This window comes from Carya illinoinensis, chromosome 3, assembly GCF_018687715.1.
Source record: "Carya illinoinensis cultivar Pawnee chromosome 3, C.illinoinensisPawnee_v1, whole genome shotgun sequence".
NCBI lineage: Eukaryota > Viridiplantae > Streptophyta > Magnoliopsida > Fagales > Juglandaceae > Carya > Carya illinoinensis.
The window spans coordinates 26,654,723-26,675,768 of NC_056754.1; the positions used below are offsets into that span (position 1 = coordinate 26,654,723).

At 35.1% G+C, this 21,046-nt stretch overlaps 1 protein-coding gene across 1 annotated transcript; it reads left to right on the forward strand.

The window, feature by feature from the left end:
* The first annotated feature begins 9,927 nt into the window (after window positions 1-9,927).
* Window positions 9,928-13,089, forward strand: LOC122303982. The gene is made up of 4 exons (XM_043115985.1): window positions 9,928-11,859; window positions 12,026-12,292; window positions 12,585-12,704; window positions 12,793-13,089. Exons 1-4 carry the CDS (start codon window positions 10,726-10,728, stop codon window positions 12,841-12,843), a joined length of 1,572 nt encoding a protein of 523 aa, XP_042971919.1. The 5' UTR covers window positions 9,928-10,725; the 3' UTR covers window positions 12,844-13,089.
* Window positions 13,090-21,046: the final 7,957 nt, after the last annotated feature.

Consider the following 21,046-nt stretch of genomic DNA (forward strand, 5'->3'; position numbering starts at 1 on the left):
CGAAAATAAGTAGTTGTGTTGCCATTAATGGCCGCTACGCTGCAATCATGGTGGCCTGAAATATTTATGGGTAGAAAAATGGTCTCTGTAACCATTGGGTATTGGAGGTAGGAGATGAACAATTTAATTGTGTTTAATGCATACGTGCTGTGAGCTGCAGCATAGCTCACAGCACGTATAATTTTATTTTTATAGTTAAAATAGTTTTTGGGTCAACTTGAATTAAGTTTTTTCTTTTTTTAAAATCCGTCTCATATATGTTGTTACTTTGAGTAATAAAATAAAAGGCCAAACTCAATTTATTTTAAAAAGAAAAAAGCCTTTAGGCGAACTGGGCCTTGGGCTCTGCAGTTCAAAACCTTGAGCCTAAAAATCTTACTTGTGGTTACACTAATACAAGATAGGTTTTAGGCAAAAATTATTTCACGCAAAGTTATTTTCTCTCTCCTATAGTGAATTGGTGAATACAATATCGAGTAAGAGAAAAATAGGAATATCACTAGTTAGCTACTAAAACATTATAGACTGTATTTATTGCACAAGGAGATGTTTTTTGGTGCTTTGAACATGATATTGGCGAAGTTTACATCTAATTTGATTTAAGACTCATTGACAATAGTGGTGTTAGTGAGACTTCCTAAAGGTTTAGAAATTGGATGGTTACTCATTGACTCAATAATATTATTTTTCGGTTGGAGAGATGGTATGTCAAATGTGCCATGGAGGTATAGAATAATGGGTGTGAAGTTTGAGAAATTGAAGGTTTTCTCGCTTATGAAATCTCTCTTATTTATTTAGCAAAGTCAACGAGAAAATGCAATATGAACACTTTTTAGTTTAAAGTTCCTATACATGCATACTAATATTTCTAAGGACATGAAATAAATAAATAAACTGTCTCATCATATAAGTGAAATTCTAAAGAAATTTTTTCCAAGAAATTTGAAGGAAAAAATATATTTTTTTGGTAAAATATTCTTTTCCGATCGCATTGGTACTAGTTATATGATGAGAGCAATTATCTCGTAGTATTATGACTTGTTGAAAATGGAGTTATAAGAGAATTATGGCGTAAGTAAGTGTTATATCAAATTTAGATTGATGTAATATGGGATTGCAACCTTGATTCTAACATGTCATCCTAAGGTGAAGTTCATTTACCTTTTAGTATAGCTGAGTGATTATTTCGTGCACTTGTAAATTTAATTAAAAATGAAATATGAAGGATCTAAGTTTGAATATTTTTAGTTGAAACAAGAAAATTACTCATATTTTCGGTGAGGTTAGGGTATTATGGATTTTATTAACACTTGTTTTTTTTTTTTTTGAAATAACGTTTTATTCCACATTACCTTAAAATTAATATTTTAAAATATATTTTATATAAAAGATTGCTAAAAATGGTGAAAGTATACTTTTAAATGAGGATTTATCATTAATGATAGTGGCTCCCAAAACTCACTAGAATATAAAGATCCTCATAACTAGTATAATAGCTATATATCAGAATTCTCTCGTCATTTAGAGACTAGAAGAGAGTATTAATAATATAAGCTCCGCTAAAGGTACTAAATTCATATAATAGGAATTCTAACATGAAATCTTAAATTCACGTTACTTATATGATCCAATATGGAGTTGTTGATCTGATTGATAAAGAAAAAGTGGAGTTGTAGAGGTATAAATTCATCTCTTTATACTAGTTGAGTTGCTTTTGGATAACCATTGATCGTACATTTGTTGAAACTTTTCTGGAATGACTTATATAGCTTATTTTCATAGATGAATTAGATGGTTAGTTTTTGTGATATTTAGGTGGGAAGTATTTCGAGCGTATGATTGTTGCTTATAATGTTTTGGTACCAAAAGCGTATGAATGTAGTTGGGACTATTTTTATTCAGCCTAAACCAACTATTTATTTAAAGATACTCAATGTACGGAGTTCCTTTTTTATTAATGACATATTGAATAAATGAGTTCTTTGAATATTATTGACAATTCTAGAAAAGTGTCTTCCTATGGGAGTTAATGTCGATGACGATCTGGTTGTTTTAGATTATTAATTGTCACCTAGTGAGTGGTTTTCTATACTGTGAGGTAGTGGTCATGGGTTTGTGAAAAGTAACTCTGACTTCATGTCTTGTGAGACTATTTATAAAAAGGAAAAAAGAAAAAGAAAAGAAGAAGCTCTTGTTCAAAATCCATTCACAATTAATGAGATGGTGAATATCAAAGAATCTATTTATACCTATACTATTTAATCTTTCCATTATGATTTGCTCGTGAAAGTTAGAGATTGAGATTTCATTAGAGGGTAAATATGGTTTATTTGAATAAGTGAGTTTGTGATGTGACTTGGACAAGTCATTAAGAGTAATGGTTAGAGTGTTGTGTTTTGATGATTATCTCATATGCATTTGTTGAGTATAAGAGATTCATAAGAAACTCTGAAGTTGCAAATTATGTTTGTTGAATATGGTTTGTGATCATCTTGTAGATTCTTAACAGTCACAATTGGAATGACTGAATAGAATCTAAGGTTTATATTGTGAGCTTGACCCTAAGTAAGATTCGCAATGAATCGCTGACTTCGTGGTTGTGCAAAGGCTTTTTTATATATAAAAAAAGAGTATTGGTAGGCACATATATTTTTAGAAAGTAACTGCACATGAGAATGCGCATGGAGATAAATGGTCCTAAAACACTACTTGAGAGTTGTGGTTTAATTATTTGTAGTTGACCATGTGATTTCTCTCCCTTATGGTATTGCATTCATGCACATGATATTGATATGTTCTATGATCATGTGGCATGACTGAGAGCATTTAGTGAGCATACACATTCACCATATATTTGGGAGTTATGGTGAAAAAGGTATGTCGACTAGCTTGGATCGGTTTACTCACATGAGCAATTGTCTCTGGTGTTTAGATAGTGAATGGAGATGAGACATGTCCTTTAATACTTGTATAGCATATAAAATTGGTTGACATAAATATTTATGTCACCCTAGCTAGGCTAAAATGAGGCCTTTGTTATTTTTTGTTTAAACATATGCTCTTCTTTTTAGAAAAACTCCACCGTAGCATGTATTTTATACTACATGTGCTTTTGTGATCAATAGTAAATGTGAGCGAATGGATCCTTGCTTTCTCACCGTGTGAGCTCTGTAGGTCATAATTGATGACCTTAATTTATTTATGCCCATATGAGATCTTTGATTATGTTACAAGATTGATGTTTTAGTGCTTGCTACTTTGGAATATTGTTTATGACCATGAATGATGCAGTCTAAAGAGGCATTACTAGAAAAACGACTGGATTGAAACTGAATTACATGAGGGCAAAGGGAAGACTATTTGGTAACATATTGATACTATGTTTGTATCCATTGCATGCAAGTTGTGTTACTTCTTGGGAGTTGTGATATAGCTGTGAGTACATGATGTTTTATGGAAATTGAGCATTGCTCAAAGTCATTCAAACTCAAGAGTGATTAGGGATGCTCAGTTTGATGTGATTAAATGAGTTAGAGCATAATGAGACACTTTTAGAGATATTGCTATGCTGGTCTTCTTTCAAAGAGATTTGGTATAGTGCTCTTGTTTTTCTTTTATAGATATGCTTAGTAGTCGTACAATCTATTTATTAGTATGAATAAGATTAAGAATATATTGAGAGATGTAGATTTGGGATCTTGCTCACTGTGTGCAATTGGCAGATGTAGGAATAGGGTGACCCCTTGGCCTTTCATGTCCACCCTAATTTTGTGTGGACGTTACAAACATTGAAGTGGTCAACTTCATTATAATAGGAGGGGCTGACCTTTAATGGCTAGTCGAGGGTTACAATTGCAGAGGCTACATATAGCCCCTTCCTCCTTTGGATGAGGCAACTTCATGCACAAATAGAAATCTCTCTCTAAAGTATAGTTTTCTCTAGTCATGCTATTTAGGCTTTGGAACATGTGAGTCTTACCCTAACTTTTGACCAAGTAGAACACTCTACTGCCAAGGAGGATGATTTTGGATGAACAACAACAATGAAGAAGATTGTTGAACAACCACACTCGATCTATGATTTGCTGCTCGAGGTAAACGCTTCTCTTGTTTACATGGATTTAGTATTTCTAATATCTATAAAATGAGATGCAAAATGAATCACTCAGAAGGGTGGACTTCCAACCCTACCACCAACCTTACATGGGAACAATTAAGGGATAGAGCGCCATCACATAACTGAAAGGAGGCATAGTGACAGGTAGCTTACTATTAGTCTTGTGATTATGTTCATTTGTATGACCATACATTTGTTTATAGGTTGCTTGTATGCCAATCTTCATGGAATAGAAACTGAGTTGTTAGAACAATAACTTAAATGTTTTCACTCCTACTAGATGCTGAACAATCTAGTATCTACAAACATATTGTTGAGAATTATCTCATAAAAATAATATGTAAAAGCTTGGATACAAAATTAATAGTGTTCAATGTGGGTAGATTTAATGTTATTTTAGAGATGGTTGTTGTCCACAAACTATAAAAGTAGATGCTCGCAATTAAAAACTGACATTTTAGTAGATCCAACAATGTTGAATTCAACTTCAAAAGGACCAGAGTACATCCTTCCCTAAAAGTTGTGTAAGCGATTCAAGCAATAAAGGAATGAAGGGTCTTGCTAACAGATGCAATGAAGGAATGTATATAGGTAGATGTGCATACACATAATATACAATATTAAGGGTTCGTTTGGCAAATAAACTATTATTAAGTAGTCACAGATATTTTTAGATATGCCATTTCCAAACATCATTAAAACACTAGACACTTCTCAATTTTAAATTTTAAATTTTTTCATTTAATCATTACTTTTTCAAATTCCAAAACAAAACACAAAAAATAATAATAATTTTTCAAGTTTCAAAATAAAATAATATTAATATATAATATTTTAATTCAAATTGTCCATTTCATTTCCCTCAAGCATTACATACATTTGGTCCACATCACTTACATTTTTGCAGAAGGGCACGTGAAAGGGCCGGGAGGAGGGTGCAGGTTGTCCCCTTGATGAGCATCATGGAAGAGCATGAAGGTTGCCACCTTTACGAGCAAAATGAAAAAGGAAAGTGCTCATACTCGAGGAGAGAAAAAATTCTCACACCCTAGAAGGTGAGCAAAAGTGCTCATCCCTTAGCAAGCATTGTGGAGACCAAAAGTGTTTGCCCTGATGTGAGCATAATAAAGAGCAAAAATAATTGTCTCTTGGGTGACTAGAACCAAGAAAGGCAAAGTGTTCACACCCATACGAGCATTTTGAGGTATAGTGCACCCTAAGTGAGCACTATTGAGAGAAAAAGTACTCGCCACCCAAGTGAGTGGTGAGCAGCAAAAAGGCAAAGTGCTCACATCTATGCAAGTACTTCTAGATGCAAAAGTGTTTACACTCTAGGTGAGCAACATCGAGAGCGAAGTACTCATCACCCAGGTGAGCACTACCAGAACAAAAATGCTCACTACTTTAGCAAGCACCATAGGAAGCAAAATGTTTCTCAACCTGGTAGAATGATCCATCCTTGGGTTGATCTGGACTCAAGGTAGTTTTGTGGTCCATTCCTAGGTCGATATGGACACACATCAGTGCAAAGGTCCATCCCTTGGTTGATTTGGACCCACGTTCAGTGGCGGAGCCAGGTTGGGGCATGACCCTTGCTAGAAATTTGAAATAAAAATATTTATATATATTAATTTTTTTAATTTAATAAAATAATATTAATTTATAATGTATTGGCTCCTCCTCTAAAAATTATTTTGGCCCCTCCATAAAATTTAATATGATATAAAAATGAAATAAATACAACTCATCTCCTATAAAATAAAATACATATTTTTATTATAAATAAAATTAAAAAAAATTCTAACTATAACCGGTAGTATTTCTAACATCTTTTCATTTTTTAAAATATTTCAATCTCCAAGTTATGGCTACGGAAATATGCCAGATTGCCATTTACAGACTACATTTCCTTTGCACACAGCAAACACCATACTTCACATCTTGTCTTTCATATTTTGTTTTCTTCATTTTTCAACATCAAAACACATCTTGTCCTTTACATTTTGTTTTCTCCATTTTTCAACATCAAAATGAAGAAAAAAAGAAGTTGAAGCTTTACCCGCTTGACTGTGAGGAGCGATCGCCAACGAACCCATTTCCAGTTTCCTAATCTCCAAAGGATAAAAAATCTTCTCAATTCTCGTCTCCTCGCATGATTTTATATCACTCTCGCAAGTTTGCAACCTCCCTCTTGCTCTATCGCATTTCCAGACTCAAAAGGTTTGGCCCCTTTCGATTTTTGAAGCTTCCAGATAGTCAAAGAGTCAAGGATTCAAAAGGAACTTTGGCCCATTTTGTCTCGGCACTAGTTACTTATTTAGGCCTTAGGCCCTCACTCACAAAGTAACAAACTCACAATATTATTTATTTGTTTGTTTAATAGATTAATGCTTTTAGTATATTAATACTTTTATTTATTTAGTAGATTAATGATTTTTTTTCTATATAGTAAACTAACATTTTGTTTTTTAGTAGATTAACAGACGTATTTGATAGGCCCTGTCAGACTGCCAATTCTCATCTCGCAGTCACACGGAGCATCATTTCCTTACATCTTACTCATTTATTTGTACGCGAGTATGTCTTTTTTCTTTATAAAAATTTTATATTGGTATTAATCATATTATATATATTATATATATTAATTGTGTATGGTTGCATGTTCAATTTTAAGTTGGGTTTTTTTTTTTTTTTTTTTATATAGCATTATGTGTATTAATAAATTGTTTGATTTTCAATTTTAAATTGTTTGATCTTAATTTGAGACCTTATTATTAGAATATCTCTAAATTTATCTAACTTTCTAACTTTATTTTATATGTTTCAATTTGATTTTAAATTTAGGTTCATAAATGATATCTGCATTAAAAACTATCATCTCATTTTTCAAAAGAAAAGAAGTTGATCTTTTAGATTTTTTTTTTTTAAATTTCAAAGATTGAACCTGAGAAAAATACTGATCTTAACTCTCCAATTTTGGAATATGAAGGAATTCATTTTACATCGTCAACATTTAATTTTAAAGAGATTGATATATCTTCTCTACAACGAGATCCAAGATTACGTCCTCCTATATAAGATTATCTAGTCAATCAGTGTGATGAAATAAGAAGATCTTATTTAAAAATGGGTTCATATCAAATACGTCTTTCAAAATATCAATTTTTTGGTTCTGAAAAGTATCATCGTCGCTTTCAAGCTTCATGGTCTGTACAATTTGGATCTTGGTTAAAGTATTCTCCATCAAAGGATGCTGCAGATTGTTTATCTTGTTATATTTTTACAATGAAAGCATCTCAACTTTCTGGATGGGATGTATTTATTGTCATGTGACTTAGAAATTAGAAGAAAATTATTAATTGAAAACATTGTACCTTTTTTAATCATATTAGAGAGGATCCTTGTTCTTGTCATAATAATACTGTGAAATCTTGTGAGGATTTATTAAAACAATCACATCATATTGATGAAGTAATGAATGCACAAAACTCTAAACAAATTCTCAACAATCGACTTCGAGTAAAAACATCTATTGATGTTGTTCGATGGCTTGCATTTCAAGGATGTACCTTTAGAGGTCATGATGAGATCATTGATTCAAAAAATCAAGATAATTTTCTTGAGATGCTTAAACTCTTGGCTTCGTATAATGACAAGGTTGGAGTTTTGAAAAATGCTCTTAAATCCTCAAAGTATACTTCACCCCAAATTCAAAAAGATATTTTGGAAGTTCTTGTAAAGAAAGTATGAAATAAAATCCGTGAAAATGTTGGGGATTCTCGATTTTGCATTATTGTTGATGAGGCATAAGATGAGTCTAAGAGGTATAAATGGCTATAATCTTGAGATTTGTTGATATTGATGGTTTTATACAAAAACAATTTTTTGATCTTGTACATGTTAAAGATATATCGGTATTGACTCTAAAAGATAAAATATCTGCAGTTCTTTCTCGCCATTGTCTTGATATTCAAAATATTCGTGGGCAACGATATGATGGTGCTAGTCATATGCGTGGTGTATAGAATAGATTGCAAGTATTATTTCTTAAAGATTGTTCATATGCATATTATGTTCATTATTTTGCTCACCGATTAGAGTTAGCATTAGTTGCTGCATCTAAAAAGGTGGTTTCTATTCACGAGTTTTTCTCAAATTTAAACTTTATTATCAATGTGGTGGGTGCTTCATGTAAAAATCATGATGAATTGCAAGTTACTTAGACAACACATATTGCATATATGATAGTCATTGATGAACTTGAGATTTTGTTTGTTTAAAAGAATGCAAGTTACAATTTAGACACTCTGTATTTTTTTTGTTTAATATATTTGTATGAATGTCTTTATATTATTTTAATGATATATTATTCTTGACATTCAAGTACTTTTTAAATACATAAGTTGTATTAAACATATTTTATTTTTATTGTAAATCTTCGTATCAGATTATTATATATCTTAAAAAAAATTATATAAAAGTAGAATAAAAAATATTTTATGTATATTGTTCTAGTTTGTTTGGCCCTTCTAGAGTAAATTTCTGACTCCGCCACTGCCCACATTGATGTCTTGGTCCATCGCTAACCCAACGGAGGTGCTGTGGGTCGATATCAACACATGTTGCTACCATTGTGGTGTGTCTCAGCACTAGAAACCCACAACGTTATTATTGGTATGATTTTGATTATGCTAAACCATGACTTTGGTTCTCATATTGATGAATGCATTGATGACACCACCGTTGCATTGGTCTTAATGGTTCTCATATCGATGACTCCATTGTGGGTTCAAGCGTGTTCTATGATTGATTGAGATATAAGATGGAGATTTATGGCTGTCAATCGGTTGGTTTTTGGTTGTCGATAGTTCTAAAGGTTTCTAGTTGTTGATTGGTTGGTTTGATTGGGAAAAAAGAGTGTTCGAATATAAAAATATTTTAGTTTGTTTGGATATGTAGTGGGATATTTTGGATAAATCAATATGTAGCAGATATATTTTAGTCCAACATGAGATATGTAGAGGGGCATTTTTATCCAAATCATCAAGAATTCTTACTCCCTAACCCCTAAACTCAATCTTTTATTATAAATAGATATTATTATGTCAAACTTAATATCATTATTTTTACCTATGGGATAATTAATTATAAAATATATTATATATTAATTTATTATATTAATAGAAAACATATCCTTCTTTTATTTAATTTAAGAATCGTAGTGCACTTATTGAGGATGTAGCTTAATGATTGGTCTTGAAAAGGCCAAATGTCTTTTTTTTTTTTTATTATTTTTATACATTTAAATATTTTAAAAAATTTAAAAAATCATTAAAAAATATTTTTTTAATCACTAAAAAAATTTATCGAGAGAATTCATTGAACCAACTCTCCATAACTTTAACTTTTTTCTATTATTTTAATAAAATAATTATGTGGTAAATCAAATTTCAATATTTTAAAATAAACGACAAGCACCCATTTAAAAAAAAAAAAGTCAAAATCCATAACTTTGAGCAATAATTTATCTTTGAAATAACAAATAAATAAACCAGTTGAAGCCCAATCAATCACCCCAATCCGTTGACAACCAAGGTCACCCGTCTTATACCCTTCGGCCACCTAATGGCATCCCCTTATAAAAAATTCGAATCTACTCTTGTTCCCTTCCCACCAATCCTATCCTATTAACCGTTGATTAAGGTGACTAATATCATCGGAATACATCGTAGCTCCAAAATCAATGCTACACCTTATTACAATACACCAGCACCACAAGAATACAAAAGGCTTTTATGACAATCCAGGAGGACCTCTTATTCTTAAAATTCAGTTACAAAGATTGGTTTCACTTTCCCGTTCCAGAATTTTCATTCCTTCTGATATTTGTTTCCCTCACTTTCTCTCCCTCCGAACAGCCTCGAATCTTTTCTTTCGCTGCGAGAAATGGAGATGGCTATGGAGGATTCGTCTTCTTCCCATGCTCTGCTCTCCATGGCTCGCGCCGCGGTCACGGTGAATGGACGGTCTCCGCTGTTTCCGACGAATCCAATAATAAGTACGCAACGAATATGTAAAGTTAGTGTTTTCTAAAGCTATTTGCTTTGGAATTTGGAAGTTTTTTCTGTGATTTGCTTTTCTCTGTTCGGAGCTGAAATTCGTGGAACTGAATTGGAGAACTCTAGGGTTTCGATCGATTTCACTCGATTGGAGAGTTTAATTTCAGGTTGACCTCTCAGTTTTAGAGGCTTTCTTTAAGTTTGTAGAGCTAGACTAGACTTCTGGAGTTTCTGGATAGTTCTTTTGAAATTTGAGCTCCTTAGGCCTCGCATGGTTTATGATTCATGAAATGTCTGTTCCTTATATTTTGACGAAGATATGAGTTGATTTCTAGCATTTGGAAGATCTCATGTCAAGCTTTAGTTTTTTAGGGTGTCACATGGTTCTTGTAACTACTGTTGTTTTGGATTTCTAGATTTCGCATGGCTCTTGTGAGTGCTCTTTGCTTTGGATTTCTAAGAAATTATGAGGATTCACATTTTGACTTTATGTAATCTGTAAAGGATTTGGGTGGGAACTTGAACTCTTTTCTGGCGGGAAAATTTTGAATGGCTGGAAAGTGGGAAGTAGGGTTTCCGAAGACAAGTTCTTGTAGTCTAAGAGAACAGGCTGCTAGATCCATTCTTCGCAATGTGAGGACTCAGGGGCATACATATGTCGACCTTAGGGAAGATGGAAAAAGATTCGTTTTCTTTTGTACTTTGTGTCTTGCACCGTGTTACAGTGATACTATATTGTTTGATCACTTGAAGGGGAATCTTCACGCTGAGAGGTTGTCCACTGCTAAGGTTACGCTTTTGGGACCAAATCCATGGCCTTTTAATGATGGTGTTCTGTTCTTTGACAATCCAGTGGAGAGTGATAAAGAGCTGGGAGCTTTAAATGGTAATAAAAGTAGGTTTTTGGAGTTGCCAAACAATGGTGATAATCTTGCTATTGTAAGATATGATGAAAATTCGAAAACCACCAGTAATGGGCATGCAGGTGTTCGTTTAGATACTAAAATTAGTTCTTGTGATGAGATATTGAATTCTGATGGGGGGAATGCCTGTGTGATAATTTCTGGAGTGCGGATTTGGGATGAAATTTCTGATATTGAAGTACAGGAGGTTGGTTGTGGAAAAATTGCTGCCAGGTTCCGTGAGAAGGACAAGGTTTCGAATGGGGTTTGTAGAATATGGTGCGAGTGGTTGGGAAAAAAGACTACTGGAAATGAGGATAGCTTGGAGGTTCCAGAGCATGATTTTGCTATTGTTACTTTCCGTTATAATGCTGATATTGGTAGCAAGGAGCTGTTTGATCGTGTGAAGCCACTGCTGTTGTCTAGTCCACCAGAATCAGAGTGTGTGGAGGGTGCTAGTAGGAAAAGAATGAAATCATTTTCTGACCCTGAGGACATCAGTGAGTTCTTCAATAATCAGTATGCTTCATCTGGGGAAGATTCTCCAGTGTCAAATGTTGCCTCTTCAAGATTGCTTTTGGCTCACTATGATGATCAGCTTCTGCATAAGAGGTTTATTTCAAGTAAGGCTATGAGGAGAGAGTTGAGACAGCAACAGCGTGTAGCAGCAGAAAGGATGTGCGATATCTGTCAACACAAGATGCTTCCTGGGAAAGATGTATCAGCACTCATGAATGTGAAGACTGGAAGGCTTGTTTGCAGTAGTCGAAATGTGCATGGGGTAATAGTTCTTAGAAACTATTACTTGTCTGTGGTTTTTGTAACTGTACTTGTCTTGATATGCCTTTTGAAGATGTTGAAATACTCATTATGGGCTGCTACTATGTCTAAAGTTAACAATTGGAAAACTGCTTACCTCTTGTCTATTGATACGTTTTATCATGCAGGCATTTCATGTATTTCATACGTCCTGCATTATACACTGGCTACTTTTTTGCGAGTATGAAATAATTACAAAGGAGTTAGTTAGTCCAAAATTGAGGAGAAGAAGATCTAAGAGAAATAATGCAGCTAAATGCGAGGATATAGGAAAGGATGGAGAGGTGAAAGCTACAGGAAGAGAGATATATTCTGTTTTCTGCCCAGAGTGCCAGGGCACTGGAAAGATAATTGAAGGAGATGAGCTGGAGAGACCACCCATATCACTTTCTGAGGTTTGCTCGCTCTGGGCTCATTCTTTTAATTTTTTAGTTTTTTACCCTCTGGTTTGTTGTACATTCAATATAATTTATTACAGAAGATCTTGAAATCCATTGAAGTTAAATTGAGCTATGCCAAAAAGTATAATGCCCCATAAATCTTTCTTAGAACTGTAAAAATAAACGTTCTAAAACTCTTTCTGCCCAAAAATCCTCGACAAATTTGTTATTTTACTAAACTACCTGTTTTTTAAGTTATAAACTTGCAATTGCTAATGAACATTGGATTATTTTTTCTTACCATCAGATGTTCAAGTATAAACTAAAGGTGATTGATGCACGTAAAGCATGGATGAAAAGTCCTGAAGTGTTGGAGAACTGTTCAACCGGTTTTCATTTCCCTTCCCAGTCTGGAGATATAACTCAGGTTTGTTTCAGACTTCTGCAGGAGACTCTTTTCTAATCGAAATATTACTTGCTGTTATCAATTCTCTGTTGTTATTGCTTGATCACAGGAAAAGGTGAAACCCCTGAAATTTCTGCGCTTCTATGAATCTGATGTATAGAACAGCCACAAGAATCCTCCATATCATGTACTTTTCAGTTTCACATTAGCAGGTAGATTTTTCCCTTTAACACATAATCTTTTGTACATGTAACATGATTCCTATAGAAACCATGGGTAGGATTTCAGATATAACCAGGAATTCGTAAATGTTATATATTCCTGTCGTCCGACAGAAGTGCTTACACTCAGTGTACATTGCTGGTTGGCTGTGGATTTACTTTGAAATGCAGAATAGTTCCTATAATTGCTCTTATTTTTTATTTACTCAATTGATCACTGAAGGGTAGCCTGTATTTTTTCAATCGTAATAAAATGTTTGGGCACGATTTTATTTTGAGAAAATCTTCAAACCGATTCAGTGTAAAGTTTGACTTTGCACCCTCCAATAGCAAATGGACACGTAAGAGATTTATGCAAAACAAGGTAGTATCGGTTTTGAGGAAATTATCCTCCCGCTGTCTCCCTTTTTCCCGACTCTCTCTCTCTCTCTCTCTCTCTCTCTCTCTCTCTCTCTCTCTCTCTCTCTCTCAATTCCAGTGGCTCTCTATCCCTATACTCTCCTCTCTCTTTCTCCCCCGTCAATGGCTCTCTCTATCTTGTCTCCCGTTGCCTCAAAATTGGAACCCTTTTGTTGCCTTAGGCCCGTCCCTTTCGTCATCGTGAAGTTCTCTTTGCTCAACAGGTCGACAGATCTCCATTGCAAACCAACCCACCTTACTCCTCTCCTCGTCCACCTCTTCTTCCTCAATACTTTTCTCGAGACTGATCTCGTTGAGCTAGCTTCTCTGCATACTTCACTTGCCAAAATGGGAGGAACTTCCCATCAAAGAAAAGCTCATCTGCGGTTAACATTGTTTGGCTGCTTATATTGCTTGACAGGAACTCAAAATTCAGCATTTCCTGCATTATCCCTCTCTATCTCCATTTCTCCATCTTTCTTCCCCTGGAGGTTTGGGCTAATGGAGATGAAGTTCTTCTCCTCCAGGAATTCGGTAGAGAGAAATCCTGGGACTTGAAGATGGTTAAGTGGATTTAGAGGGGGTTCGAACAATTTCATGTGATTCAAGTATTTGAGCCTTTCAACATTCTTTGATTGGAATCTGGGCTTCCGACTTAGAAATAAAGAAAGCATATAGAAACATATATATTCAATACCATCATGATAAAAATCCTGATCCAGGTTGAAAGTTTTTTAGTTCTTCTATTTATATGTTTCCTTTTCAAACCTTTGTTCTTTTGAAAAAGATATGAGTTAGTAAAAATTCCAAGAGAGAGAGCTCGGCAATGGCTTCGGGGGAGAGAGAGAGAGAGAGAGAGAGAGAGAGAGAGAGAGAGCGCCGGAGGGGACAAAGAGTGTCACTGATTTTTTTTTTTTTAAATGTAGTCGATTGTACCGTATTTATATGAGATACCGTACATGTCATCTCTCAATTGGAGGGTGTAAATTCTATATACACTCCACGTCCGGTCCTCGGTGTCTCTTTTATTTTCATATTTTCACTAATCATGAGAATGAATCTTTTATCTCGAAGTCTTAGGTGGATTTTCTATATAATTTTTTTTGCCTCTCCACTATACTTGTGATTTTGAGATTTTTTGGAATTACAACTTCTCTCTTCGCCGTGTTTCCTTTCCCCTAGTTTGTGTTGGGAATTTGGACCTCTCAAATTCAACCCCCTAGAATCTACCATTTGCAAAAATAACAAGAAAAATAGAGAAATAATAACAACACAAGAAATTTACGTGGAAACTTCAAAACAGGATAAAAACCACCAGACCCAGAGAAGGAAATTCACTATGTGAAAAATTGTTACAATTACACAATTTTTCTCCTCACCACACTCACAAAGCTATCCTACTAATAAAACTTTAGTTTTACATCTCTTCTCTTTTTACAAAAGGTTAATAGAGGAATTTAACTAAAGTCAAAAGTTATTAGATAAGCTTTTAACTGGTGCACTTAAACTAAGAGGCTAAATCTCCTTTTTATAAGTCATGAGTCTTGCCTCTTCCTCACTCACTTCCGATGTGGGACTCCAAATAACAACACTCAACAATCTCCACTTTGCGACTTTGACTGGCCCCACAGCCAAGCTTCACCTTAATGAAGATTTTCATAGGTTCCGCTATCATGTTTCACCATAAAAGCATACCCACTTAGAATAAACCAATTTCAAGTATTTCATTTCGGCCCATGTCAAAACAACCTTGCTGAAAATTATGGTGTAACTTCCACATTTGGCTTTCCTAGAAGCTCATCAACCATCGACATGAATTTCCACCACACACCCTGCATCAATGACAAACCAATGCCTGTGTGCAAACTTGTAGACCTGCTAACATTAACACATCCTCTATCATGGCAACTTTGGAAATTAGCAGCATGCCATGAGGATATACATGTCTCTTTTTCCATAGAGAGAGACGCAACATTAGCATCAATACCAGTATCTCCATTTACTGACTTGGAGCCATTTGCCGAATCCGCTCCTTGTAATAGCCGTTTCATCAGTCGTTAGTATCACTGCTGACTTTAGGGGTTGATCTGCCATTCAATGCCTTGTGTAAATCAATTTCTCCACCTCAAATTTGATAAGATTTGAAACCCTACTTCCTGATATTGCTTTGATGAATTTACTGTAAAAATAAATAGTACCTCACTAAATTAGTTCCCAGGAAAGATTGGAGGGTCACAATGGACATACTTAAAATTTTCAATCTCCTAGACAGAATCTCGTTAGACTGTATGTAGTCACACTACCACACCAAAGCTCCACCCCACAAAAAGAATCTAGTGGCTCTGATACCAATTATTGAGAATTTGGACCTCCCAAATTTACCCCCTCTAGGATCTACCATTTGCAGGAATAACAAGAAAAATAGAGAAATAATAACAATATAAGAAATTTACGTGAAAATTCCAAAACAGGAGAAAAACTACCAGACTTAGAGAAGAAAATTCACTATGTGAAAATTGTTACAATCACACAATTTTTCTCCTCACCACACCCACAAAGCTACCCCACTAGTAAAACTTTATCTTTACACCTCTTTCTCTTTTACAAAAGGCTAATAGAGGAATTTAACTAAAGTCAAAAGTTATTAGATAAGTTTTCAACTGGTGCATTTAAACTAAGAGGCTAAACCTCCTTTTTATAAGTCATGAGTCTTGCCTCTTCCTCACTCATTACCGATGTAGGACTCCAAAGTTCGCATCTAGCCCCTAGATCTAGTATTAAGACGATCATATTTTATATCACAATTATTTGAGATATGTTTGGTCTATACAAAAATTTTATATAAATAAAATGAGTAATACTACTCATTATCTATTTTATCATCATTCTCTCATCATCCCATGATGTGACATTAGATGATTGGAGACTATTTATTATATTTCACTTATGAACCTACTTCATAAAAGAAAAACTCTACTTATCATTCCAACTTTCTCTAAAGTCTTCGAAACAATCATTTGGAACCTAAGTAACTCTTTCTAATGACAACCAATTTAAGTGAACACTTTCAAAAAATAACGACTACTTAGAGAAAAATTGTAATGCATCATCTTTATTTTGGGAAGAGTCTACGAAGAAAACAACAGCATATGAATTTATGTTTACAATTATTTTATTTAGAAATTTACACTCGTTCAAACAAAATTCCAACTCCATCACTCCTAGAGAATAAATTATATAGCGTTTATACCATTTAATTATCTGGATCACAAGATGAGATTATTATGTACATGATATTCTGAAAATGATGCTTTATTAATGTCTAATGAAGTATATGCTCTTAGGCGAGGATCAAGATCGATCTCTCAAGTTTTTATTTGAAATTTAAGTGCCTCAAGTGAGAGAAAGGTAGACATTTTTGCGATTTGAGAAGATATTTTAAAATAACCTAATAGTTTATATGAATAGTCTATATTTTAAAGTACTTGGTTAGATGTCATCACTACTAACATTAAGTTACAAATTGAAAATGAAACTCTGATCTAATAATAAATATTACAAGTTAATTTGACTTGGGAATTTATTTAAGTAAATATCAACTATTCCTTGCTGAGGAAAATGACTAGCCGGTCCATTGAAGTTCTTCATATATATATATATAGAGAGAGAGAGAGAGAGAGAGAGAGAGAGAGAGAGAGATGAAAATAAAATATAGCTGGCGTCTAGCTATAATACGCGTCCAGTACAAAGAACCCCAGTTACGTTCTCACTAGCCGGCCCGCCATTGTTGCACTAAAGGAATGTATATATAAACATTTTACATGTCAAACATTAGGTACAGAAAAAGGAAAAAGAGAAAATGGGTTGCTTTCACCAATATTGCAAGGACATGATGGTTTCTCTCCTCCTGATCGTTATAGCAATAATGGTTCTTTCCCTCATGGGAGTTTCAGGTTCTCAGGCAGCTCGGACTTTCTCCGAGACAGATCATCATGTTTCAGGAGACAGACTTAAAAGCGCGTATGAAACACACCTTAGGACACTTGCCTCGATGCTTCCCAAGGGTCCGGTACCACCATCAGGCCCGAGCAGTATCATCCACTGATTCAAACGAGCTTGATCTGTATCATGTATAGATCAAGAACGATGACAATGGGAGTGACGCTTCTAAAACAATGTAAAATGCCATTAATGTAAGTAGTTAATTGTTGTTGTTGTTGCTGTTGTATGTAGAGAACAGAGAAGATTAAATATTGGGGAAGTTCATGTAGAAGATCGGATCACGTATTGTATATGGAACGAATTGCATGTCATGCTTCTTGTATTCATAATTCCTTTTTATACTTTTTAACAAAATATTATTTTTAGATCGATGTTTCAGAATTCCTTTAACAACTTATAAAAAGATCAAATTCTAGATCGAATTAGATTTTGGTGATTCCATAATCCATTTGCCTAAAACTTACCACCACGCCACAAGTACTAGTTACTATTCCTTGTTTCTCATAATAATTAAGCTTTTCCTTATTTTGTTAATTTCAGACGAACCTGGCAATTATAATTGTAGGGCCATTGCCAACATTTATCGTAGCTAGCATTAATTAATTAAAATTATATTTCGAATTGTAACTTATAATTATATCAGAATTATGATTTTGGACTTCCAATATTCAACCCAGATAAAGTTGAAAGTAGTAGCAGTGTAGCAAGACTACTTCACAGACGAGCAGGGAAAGGACAGTACTTTGTTTTTATTTGAAGAGGGAGTGCTGCACTCATAGGTTATATATATACATTGGGATAAAAACTTTGGGTTATATAAATCTCAAAATCAAAGTTATCGCCATTAATATACATAATTAAGCTACCGAAAGGAAAAAGAAAAATAAAGAAAATATTTTCTTTCCCGTAACTCAAAATACCTCCACCGTGGCTGAACCAATAGTAAATCAGTTCCAATTAACAGCTCATTTAAATACAGCTGGTAACAATAATTAATGTAGTTTTTTCTATGATTTCTTACGAGAAATATTTTTTTTTGTTGAGAAACTCTTACTTCATTTCATTGAACTAAAGGAGAAATACACTGAGGAATGTCCTTCATCGTTACATTAAAATCATCAGAAATGCTAAGAGAACCTTTTGCTAACAAATGGGCTATGTTGTTACCGTTCCTCCTAACATGAGAAACACGCCACATTGCAAAGGTTTTAAGCCAAGTTCTAGTCTCACAGATAAACATGTTGGTACTGCTCCACGCTTCATTTTCTTCTTGTAGTGCCTTTGTTACCAGGAGTGAATCACCCTCCAATTCAATCTGTGTCAGTCCCAGATCCTTGGCAAACTGAACAGCTATTAAAGCCCCATAAGATTCTGTTAGTAGAGGGTCGGGGAGTTGCATCTTCTTGTGCCTCATTGTTGCTATGATCTGACCTTTCTCATCCCTTACAACTACACCTATGCCAATCATGCATTTTGTTTTGTCTACTGCCCCATCCCAATTGACTTTAAACCAGTTTGCGGGAGGACTTTGCCATGTCTCAGCTGAATTCTTTGTCTGTTGGCCCTTCTTTTGAGTCTGAATTTTGTCCTCCTCTTCTTTTAGCAGCTGTAGTCTCAAACTGGTTTCTCTGAGTAGACAGTTTGGAGGTAGGAATTTGTTTTTGTAGATAAAGGAATTTCTTCTCAGCCATAACTGTCTAGCTACCATCACAAACTCCTGCATCTCTGAATCATTGAGAACTTTGATCATGTTCTCAAAGAATAACACCATTGGCAGTTGGGAGCTTGTGCTTTTTTGTTGCCTCATCGAGCATTGGCCCCAAACATCTTTGGCTGCCTCACAGTTCCACAGAGTATGTAGAATACTTTCTTCCTCTCTTGAACAAATTGGACATAGGGGTACCTTCACTATCTTTTTCTTGAATAAGTTGAGCTGGGTAGGGAGGGATTCTTGGCATGCTCTCCATATAAACATCTTGTCAATAGGAGGGATATGGAGCTGCCATATCTTTTTCCATACTTCTTTAAATGATTTACTGGTTGAGGCTTGGCCTCTTCCTTCCATTTCCCTTGCTTTCTCCATGTGATATGCACTCTTCACTGAGAAAGAGCCATTATTTGTGCCATGCCATATGAGCTTGTCCTTTGAATTCAAGGAGCTGATGGGAGTTTGGAGTATCACTAAAGCTTCCTCTTCTTCGAATATTTCTTGCACCAGGTCCCTTTTCCAGCTCTTGGTTGAATGGTCGATAAGCTCAGCTACTGAGACTTCAGAACTCAGAACCTTTACAGGGCTTCTTACCATAGTTGGTTTAGACTTGACTAGCCATTTATCTGACCATATTTTAACCTTGTCTCCTGTGCCAACCCTCCACAAAGACCCTGCCTCAATTGTCTGTCTAGCTGATAGAAGACTTCTCCATACAAAGGATGGCTTTGCTCCCACCTTAGCCACTTGAAAGCTCGAGTTTGGGAAATATTTAGCTTTAAGGACCCTGGCAGCAAGTGATGTTGGGTCTTGGAGTATCCTCCAGCAATTCTTGGACAACATGGCTTTGTTGAATACTTCAAGATCCCTGAAACCCAAACCACCTTCAGATTTGGCTTGCCCCATTCTCTTCCATGAGATCCAATGTATTCTTTGCTCCTTCTCTTGCTGACCCCACTAGTAGTTGTGGATTACACTGTTTATAGGCTGAAGTAGATTCAGTGGTAGCTTAAAGACACTCATTGTGTAGGTTGGAAGGGCTTGAATCACTGCCTTCAAAAAATTTCCTTTCCTGCCTGAGAGAGTGACTTGACTCTATGATTGTTCAGTCTCATCCTGACATTGTCCAAGATATTCTTGAAGGTTTTAAATCTGTCCCTGCCTACCACAGGAGGTAATCCCAAGTACCTTTCATAAGGCATAGATGTTCTTATTCCTGCTATAGACAAGATGAATTGTTGGGTTGAATGGCTTGTATTTCTACTAAAAACAATTGAGGTTTTCTCCACATTCGATCTTTGACCCGAGGCTCTTTCATAGAGTCTTAAGAGGCTGATCATTCTTCCCCACTCCAAGGCATTGGCTTTGCAAAAGAGGATGCTGTCATCTGCAAAAAAGAGGTGGGATACCCTCATTTGTCCACGTGCAACAGGGACACCATGAATGATCTCATTCTCCTCAGCTTTCTTTATCAAATTGCTCAGGACTTCTGCACACAAGATAAAAAGGTAAGGGGATAGAGGGTCCCCTTGCCTTATTCCTCGAGTGGGGGAGAAAGCTTTTTGAGGTTCCCCATTGACAAGTAGGGAGTATGTGACTGTTTCTATGCAGTTCATCACCAAATCCACCCATGTGTTACAGAAACCCAGCTTGAGTAAGGCTGCTCTCAGAAATCCCCACTCCACTCTATCATATGCTTTGCTCATGTCTAACTTTAAGGCCATATAGCCCTCTTTCCCTATCATTTTACATTTCATTGTATGCAAAGACTCAAAGGCAACAATAATGTTATCTGATATAAGCCTATTTGGAACAAAAGCTGATTGAGATTCAGATATGAGATTAGGGAGAATTCTTTTAAGCCTATTTGCAATAATTTTTTAGATGAGTTTGTAGAGAACATTACAAAGTGAAATAGGCCTGAATTCTGTCACTCTAGTTGGCCTTTTCTTCTTGGGAATAAGTGCAATGAAGGTGCTGTTGATGCTTTCCATTTTGCCCCTAGAGTTGAGCACTTTCAGAACTGTATCACA